The sequence below is a fragment of the Diaphorina citri genome, unplaced genomic scaffold, assembly GCF_000475195.1.
Source record: "Diaphorina citri unplaced genomic scaffold, Diaci psyllid genome assembly version 1.1 scaffold4001, whole genome shotgun sequence".
In the NCBI taxonomy this organism is placed as follows: Eukaryota; Metazoa; Arthropoda; class Insecta; order Hemiptera; family Psyllidae; genus Diaphorina; species Diaphorina citri.
Window position 1 is genome coordinate 1 of NW_007381400.1, and position 8,727 is coordinate 8,727.

Consider the following 8,727-nt stretch of genomic DNA (forward strand, 5'->3'; position numbering starts at 1 on the left):
AATAGGCAGAATAAAGCTTGGGAAGAGGCAGGATGTTGCGGAGTTGTCTGCAGGCATATCTTGATGTTTCAGATTTAGCATGGCTCAGAGTGCTTTGTACTTGTATCTGAAATCATTAAACAGTATTGTGTAGTTGTACTTGAAATCATCAAACAATATGTTGTTGTTGTTGTTGTACCTACTGGAAACCATCAAACGATATTTTGTAATTGTACTTGAAATCATTAGACAATATTGAAAGAAAATGCAGTAGCAAAATTTGAGTAGGAAGAGCAGAACAAAACAATGGGGGTTCTAATTAGGTGCTGAACTCTGCACAGAGGAATTTCGCAAGCTCCGCATTTGAATGGTCTCTATCACTGTTAGCGGGACTCTTGTGTCTAGTGGAACCTACCAGTCCCAGATCTAGTGAGACCTAGTCCTGTTCTATGTAATGAAACTTCAGGATCCAAGCTGAGAATCTACTATATTGTACTTACTTGTATTCTCACGCGGATAGTGACAACTATATGTAGGCCGGTTGTACCTTGGACTTGCGAGGGCAATACCAGTAGCCCAGTATGGTGAGGGAGCCGAAAAATAGAACTATAGGCACAACCAGGGCCAGGATAAGATACCTGCATGGAACACGAAAAATACACAAATTAAAACTGTACGTCTCACTAGAAAGAAAAGATCTTTTTGAAAAGAAAAGAAAAGATCTTTTTAAAAAACTGAACTGGCCATAGTTTCGGAACCGCTTCAGAACATAAGGGGCTTTTTTTTTAAGAGGTTTGATAGAGGGAACTGTAACTAAGATCTTATCGTCCCGAAAGCAAAGCGAGAAGGAAGACAGGATAGGAGAAAGCTAGCCGTTCCGAGAACGAACATTATCCGTTCAGGATAAAATCCGCCCCGGGTGGGAATCGGACCCGCGTCCTAGCTCTTACAAGGCAGACACGCTACGAACTAAGCTAGCTAAGCCGGAAAAAAAAATGTGGAAATTGATGGCAAAAGAGGCACTTATTAATAATGCTGTGATATCCACAAAAGTTTTGAAAACGCTCTGCTTTACCACAGGGAATTTGAGCTTTAATTTGGTATTAGACTGCTGGGGTAAAGGGACTTTTCAGTCCTATTCGGGCAGGATAAACAATTCTATTCTATTCTATTACTCACCTGAGATTGTCATCCCAGTTATACTTAGCCACCACATGGAGGGTGGGGAACACTTTACTATAATAGCAGGGGAAGGGTTTGGGAGGGGAAGATTTCTGCGATGGAGACTCAGGCAGGCCATATTGCTTGACGAAGTTGGTGCAGTTGGTACCCGGGGGATAGCCGCAGCCTTCTGTGTTGATCAGGAACCGAATGTCCTCGTGATCCCACGGGATAGGTCCTGGACTATGGGACTGAAAACCCAAATCATATTAGAGATAAACAATCAATAAAATTTATTGATGGACTGCCCAAAGTTTGGGTTGCCAAATCCATACAGCATACTTCTCAGATTGTTACAGTTAAAATTAAGTTGAAATGATTTTTAAATCAAAATAGTGATATTAGTTAAATTAAAAATAAACTTAGCCAGCCAGCCTAGTTACCTTGGTTCTGTTCCCGCGCGGGGCAAACTTTATCCCAAGACGGATAAGTTTATGAAATTGTAATGAAAAACTCATTCTCGGAACTTTCTCTTTCTCCTATCGTGTCCTCCTTTCTTCAATTTCGGGACGATAAGACGTCCGTTGTTACAGTTTCCTCTATGAACTTATTTCGTCAATATTTCCTCACCTTCAAACCTCTTAAAGCAAACTCATTTCCTCACTAACAGTTATTAATATTGTCTCACCTTGTTATAATCCTTGAAGAACATCCGGGAGTAATGCACTGAGATCTGATGGCACTTGATCATCTGAGCAGTACACCCTTCTCTACAGGAAGCCCAGTTACAGTTGCTGATCCCTAGGTTGATCTAAGTAACCAAACGGGTGGGATAGAAATAGATATCATATTAAAATGTGTATATTGTACAACTGTGATACCAGAGAGTTATGTCAGCCTGTCTTGTAAGCTCCTCTTTATTTCTTCTAAAGGTATACCTAAACCTAATTCTATTCTTTTCCATCCTATCTTCTTTCTTCGCCTTTCCTCGTGTCCTGACGGGGTCGGCGTTTTTCGTCGACCTCCCAATCAGCCGTAGGCCAGCCACTCACTATCAGGTGTACCTGACTGGCGGACCTTTTCAGCCGTAGAGATTCTTAGATGGACCTTTTTAGCCGTACTTGTCAGGTCTACCATAGGTTGATCGCTTTTGGACTGACATTTGCTTTTGGCAACAAAAATTTACAAGTTGATGCCCTTCAAACTCAATCTTTGTAATACAAATACAGTCTTAGAGAGTGATGGATATGAACTGATGAATGATTGAATGAAGATACTCACGTCATGACGAGAAATATTACAGGTGACAGGTTCGGCCTCATAGTCCGCCATGATGGTTTTGATAGCAGGTTCTATGATGAAAGGAATGAGGAAGAGAAACGCAAAGGCCGACAGACACGCGGTCACACCTGACGGACAGAACAGAGGACACTAGAAATTAGTGACGGCATCACGTAAACAATCTTTTAGGGTCTAAGTTCCTAAAAGGAGTTTAGGGAAATGCATAAGGGAGCTTTTACTTGGTCGGTAAAAGGTCGGTCACCCATCCGTAGCCTAACTTCGGTGAATGGCTATTGGGAACTGGCGCATTCAACGTGCCATCACCGCTGTCTGTACAAAAATCTTTCGGCTAGAGTAGCTCAGCTTAGGCTTGTCTCACATTTAAAGAGTAGACGCGCGACCTTTAGTAGCCCTTAGGCGTCTGCAAAACCAAACCTATGAAAATGATATTGAGTCTACAGAGAGTCTCTGTCATTTTCATAGGTTTCGTTTTGCAGCCGACTATACGTGTTACTTAAAGTCGCACGTCTACGCTTCCAAAGTGAGACGTGCCTTAGGCCAGCCACTCATTATCAGGTAGACCTGACATTCGGATCTTTTCAGCCGTACCTGTCAGGTCTAGTTGATGTGAATGGCCGGCCTTACGGCTGAAAATCTGCAGAAACTAAATCGCACCAACCTGAGCATAGTGACACGTAGAATTTGGCTTTCTGCAGCGTGGTCTGCTCCTCAGGTTCCACTTCCAGTTTCTCCTCCTTCTCCCCCTCCCCCTCCTCATCATCCTCTTCACTGTCCTCGTCCTTATCGCTGTTCTGTAGTTTCGTCTCTTCCTCTTCCATCCCGTACTTGCTCTTCAGAATCTTGTTGGGGATTTTTTTCACATTTTCTCACACAAATGAGCTCTGATCTCGAAATTTGTCGCAAATCATATTAGAGATAAACAATCAATAAAATTTATTGATGGACTGCCCAAAGTTTGGGTTGCCAAATCCATACAGCATACTTCTCAGATTGTTACAGTTAAAATTAAGTTGAAATGATTTTTAAATTAAAATAGTGATATTAGTTAAATTAAAAATAAACTTAGCCAGCCAGCCTAGTTACCTTGGTTCTGTTCCCGCGCGGGGCAAACTTTATCCCAAGACGGATAAGTTTATGAAATTGTAATGAAAAACTCATTCTCGGAACTTTCTCTTTCTCCTATCGTGTCCTCCTTTCTTCAATTTCGGGACGATAAGACGTCCGTTGTTACAGTTTCCTCTATGAACTTATTTCGTCAATATTTCCTCACCTTCAAACCTCTTAAAGCAAACTCATTTCCTCACTAACAGTTATTAATATTGTCTCACCTTGTTATAATCCTTGAAGAACATCCGGGAGTAATGCACTGAGATCTGATGGCACTTGATCATCTGAGCAGTACACCCTTCTAGAAGTAGATATCATATTAAAATGTGTATATTGTACAACTGTGATACCAGAGAGTTATGTCAGCCTGTCTTGTAAGCTCCTCTTTATTTCTTCTAAAGGTATACCTAAACCTAATTCTATTCTTTTCCATCCTATCTTCTTTCTTCGCCTTTCCTCGTGTCCTGACGGGGTCGGCGTTTTTCGTCGACCTCCCAATCAGCCGTAGGCCAGCCACTCACTATCAGGTGTACCTGACTGGCGGACCTTTTCAGCCGTAGATATTCTTAGATGGACCTTTCCAGCCGTACTTGTCAGGTCTACCATAGGTTGATCGCTTTTGGACTGACATTTGCTTTTGGCAACAAAAATTTACAAGTTGATGCCCTTCAAACTCAATCTTTGATCTAAGTAACCAAACGGGTGGGATAGAAATAGATATCATATTAAAATGTGTATATTGTACAACTGTGATACCAGAGAGTTATGTCAGCCTGTCTTGTAAGCTCCTCTTTATTTCTTCTCTTAACAGGCTGTTAGCCCAAAAAGCCTTAAAGGGGCTAAAAAAATATTGTTGAAATCCAACCTACATCATTATGTACGTGGAAGATAGAGTTCGCCATATTTGAACTTTATAAATTGAAATTAAGGAGCGCGGTAGCTCTCCACCCCGTCAAGTCAAAATTCGACAGCCTACTAAGAGATATTATACCGCCACAGACCAAGTAGCCTTCTGGTAAACTCAAGTCTTTAGTTTTTCAGAGATCTGAATAATGTCAGACGGACTTTAATACACGTCAATCTCAGTGAACAAAGCCCTACAAAATCAATGGGAAATGTTTTGATAGGGTAGTTTTAGCACTCTAAGTCACGTCATTAGAAATGAAAATACTACCCTATTAAATTCCCAAATGGATAATACACGTTTTATTTATTACCTATTTTAACCTTTCATTTATGTAAATTGGGGAAGTACTCAAAAACATAGAGTCAACATTAAGTAGGTATTTAAAACATTGAATTGGTAGGCAAGTATGTACTACATACTATTGGATACAAAATATACAAAGCAACATACGAATAAATAATAGTATCAGTACAAACAACAAGTAGAAATCTATGTTATGATATAAATGTAACAAATAAATAACTAAACGAAAGAAATGTAACATTTAAAACATTGAATTGGTAGGCAAGTATGTAGGTACTACATACTATTGGATACAAAATATACAAAGCAACATACGAATAATTAATAGTATCAGTACAAACAACAAGTAGAAATCTATGTTATGATATAAATGTAACAAATAAATAACTAAACGAAAGAAATGTACATAGCACAGGGAACGAAAATTCGGAAAGAAAAGACCACACAACCACACCGAGTGTAGAGAATAAGAAGGGGTTGTAAAGGTCCTACATAAGGTAGGTAATGCTGCCAGCGAACATTTTTAAAAGAAATTGATTTATTGAATTGAAGGAGTTTACATTTAAAATCCTACCTCAAAGGAAACATTCAATGGGAATATAGTCGGGAACTGGCATAAATTCAATGGGAATACATTTGGGAACTGGCATATCCACCATTGTCAAACCAAAGAGGTTTAAGGGGAGAGACAGGATCGGAGATACTTCGTGTGGTGACTATCCTAACTATGTACCAAAATGTTCCGAAATGAATGTATAACATAAAAGAACAGCATTATAGACCCATGCATTCTAAGGGGAACTGCCCGTGTCTTTATCCATCCTGAAACTTGACTGATGTATTTGCTCCACTTTACACTCAAAGTTGAGGCAATTCTTCTTAGAAACTATTTAAATTCTCTATGTAATATATTGTAATATTGTATACTTACTTGCTATTTGGTAGAGAAAAAAATAAGAAACGGCAGACAGAGGTTTTAACACTGTTTCGGCAACGATCTATCTAAATAAAATAATACTGACACAAATGAGATAATTTTATTGTTATGCACAGATTACCTAATGATACACTATCACAAAATCATACTTGTACAAGTATCAGCTCAAATCACTACCTCGAAATATCTAATGTTGTTCTTTTGAATAAAATAGTGCTTTATTTTAATGAAACAAAAGGAATTAGGGTCAACATTTTTGCATATTTTAGTGTTGAATAACTTTTGAAAGCTCTTTTTCTTTTAATGAAATAATCAATACAATTGTGCCAGGTTTTGGAGTCACCCACAGAATATCACAACACGAAATAGGCACTGAAAATTACTTGAAATTTTAAATACACAGTTAAATTAATCTTGTTTTAAAATAGAAAGTTAAAAATGGTTTATTTCTAATTATTTCTTCAAGGTTCAGACATTTTCTATCTACAGAGAAAAAATGAACGACATCCTCAAATACCAAATTGTTACTGTGTCTGTCTGTATCATTTAATAAACATATGATTTAGTTCTTATCTATTACCGCTATTGTGCTAAAGTTTTAGACGAGGAGGATTCAGCCTAAAGTACATCGTGTTTGTGAGGGTATAAAAATCTACCGGGGTTTTTATTATTATTATTACCGGGGATAATAATTTGCCGAGGATGTCTAATAAAAATTTGATCAATGCTAATTTGACAAACCTGTTTGTTAGGAACTATGTAGAGATGTCAACTAAAGCGGAGCACCACTAGAACTAACTTCTTCCTTTAGATCTAGATTTGCACTTATAGCGAAAACTTTGATATAATAGCTTAAACTCACTTTAAGTTAAACTCTTGGATTAAGCTATCTGATTGGCTGATTTTTAGCCCGTCCTTCCTTTATTATTACGATAGTAATAAAAAAAGGTATAGTGGACGGACTAATGTATTCGCTTCGGTGTCGTCTGTTTGGCTGTCACTCTGTCCCCATAGAAGGACTTATCCAAACCTGGTCGACCTATAAATCAAATTAAAGGTCTTTTTACCAGGAACACGTAAATGGTGGTGCAAATTTTGTCCAGAGAACCATAAAGCAAAAAAAAAAAAAAAAAAAAAAAAAAAAAAAAAAAAAAAACCATCCACTCCGGGTACTGAGTCACCTCACACAGCTCCAGCTAAAATGTGAACAACAAACATCAAAGTTAGTAAATTAATGTAACTTTTTACCATCACAAAATAATCCCATAACAGTTCGTCCGAAATCCATCCCATTTTTTACGAAATTGTTACAGCCTCGTACTTAGAACATACTAGAAATGCATACAAAATTTCATCGCTTTACGACAAACCGTTCTCGAGATACAATGCACGTAAAGACCATGGGCTTAAAATCAGTTCTTTGGACTCAGGGGACCAGAGAACGGATATTTCCACCCGATTTCCGATTTTTGAAAAAATGTACCGATTCCAATACCTTCGCACAACATAGTAACATACCTAAGTTCCCAAAACATAGTGTAGAATAGATTAGAATATACCTTGTTTATCCTGCTGGGATAGGACTGAAAAGTCCCTTTACCCCCGCAGTCTAACCAAGGTCTCATATATTTTGACATATTGTGGGGAATGTAATAGAAAGGTGAATGGTGCAAATGAATGGATCTTTGACCAGACCGTTTTTCCAATATATATGGAAAGTTTAAAAGAAGTTTTACCTGAGCGAATTGACCTTGCCCCACTCGGTCCACAAGTCTGAGTAGCTCAGGCGGAAAACAAACAAAATTTAACAAAAAATTGTAAACAAACAAAACTGAACAAAATGTCAATATCATTTCACTGTCAAGATTGTTCACATTTCAGCGTCTCACACGTCAGCCATCCAAAACTCCACGCTAGAAGTTAGAAGCTCGATGTCATTCAATATTCAACACACGTAGGAGAGCACATTTCAGTCTCGAGGTACATTAGATTAGTGACACATTAGATTGATTAGATTAGGCCGTTAAAACTTTAATGCGAGGGGAGATCTCTCTCTTAATAAAGAAAATTGCCTTCCGTGTGGACAGGCTTGTCATTAGGAAGTAGGAAATGTATGGTGGATGAGATTTGTCTAGCGCCGTTTTGGCTGATTTTTTACCTTTTCTACATGTTTTTGTGGTCGATTTCAGAATCATTTAATTATTTGTTAAATATTAGGCAAATCGATTTCCCGAATTTTTACAAACCCCCCGGCGCGCATAGGACTGGAAACACCCTTTGCTTTAGCAATCTAATACATACTATGTAGTGCTTAGAAAGAGGAACTATCGTTTATTAGATGTAAGGCCAGCCACTCCCTATCAGGTAAACCTGATCAGGTGTCACGTATACCTGATAGAGTCAGTTCTACCTGATAGTTTATGTGCTCATCAGGTGTCAGGTATATTTGATCAGGTGTACCTGTCTGATCTACCTGGTAGAGTCAGTTTTACCTGATAGTTTGTGTGCTCATCAGGTGTCAGGTATATGGTATATTTGATCAGGTGTACCTGTCAGGTCTACCTGATAATGAGTGGCTGGCCTTAGTGCTGTCTAACTATTCATAATAAGATCTCAGGTAGGATAATATCATCAAGATAAAACACTTACATGTTTAGCCGTACTCCGTGAGAAGTGTGAGATATGCTCTACTACCCTAGATCTACCTGGTAGAGTCAGTTTTACCTGATAGTTTGTGTGCTCATCAGGTGTCAGGTATATTTGATCAGGTGTACCTGTCAGGTCTATCTGATAATGAGTGGCTGGCCTTAGTGCTGTCTAACTATTCATAATAGGATCTCAGGTAGGTTAATATCATCAAGTTAGTCGACTTACATGTTTAGCCGTACTCCGTGAGAAGTGTGAGATATGCTCTACTACCCTCTGATCTGAGAAGTCCTCGTAAGGTTGTTCCCTGATAAGTTGAACGATGTAGGAGTGCTCCGGTTCAATTCCTTCCGAATGTTCTTTTTTTTTTCTTCTTCTTCTTTAT

At 38.5% G+C, this 8,727-nt stretch overlaps 1 protein-coding gene across 1 annotated transcript; it reads right to left on the reverse strand.

Annotated features, from left to right (window-relative positions):
• On the reverse strand, positions 1–3,279 carry LOC103520730 (protein tipE-like). Its single transcript, XM_008485831.3, has 6 exons — positions 3,101–3,279; positions 2,422–2,549; positions 1,829–1,951; positions 1,159–1,391; positions 480–617; positions 1–106 (listed from the first exon to the last, which is right to left on the reverse strand). The coding sequence occupies exons 1-5, from the start codon at positions 3,258–3,260 to the stop codon at positions 506–508; spliced, it is 756 nt and encodes a 251-aa protein (XP_008484053.1). The 5' UTR covers positions 3,261–3,279; the 3' UTR covers positions 1–106; positions 480–505.
• Positions 3,280–8,727: the final 5,448 nt, after the last annotated feature.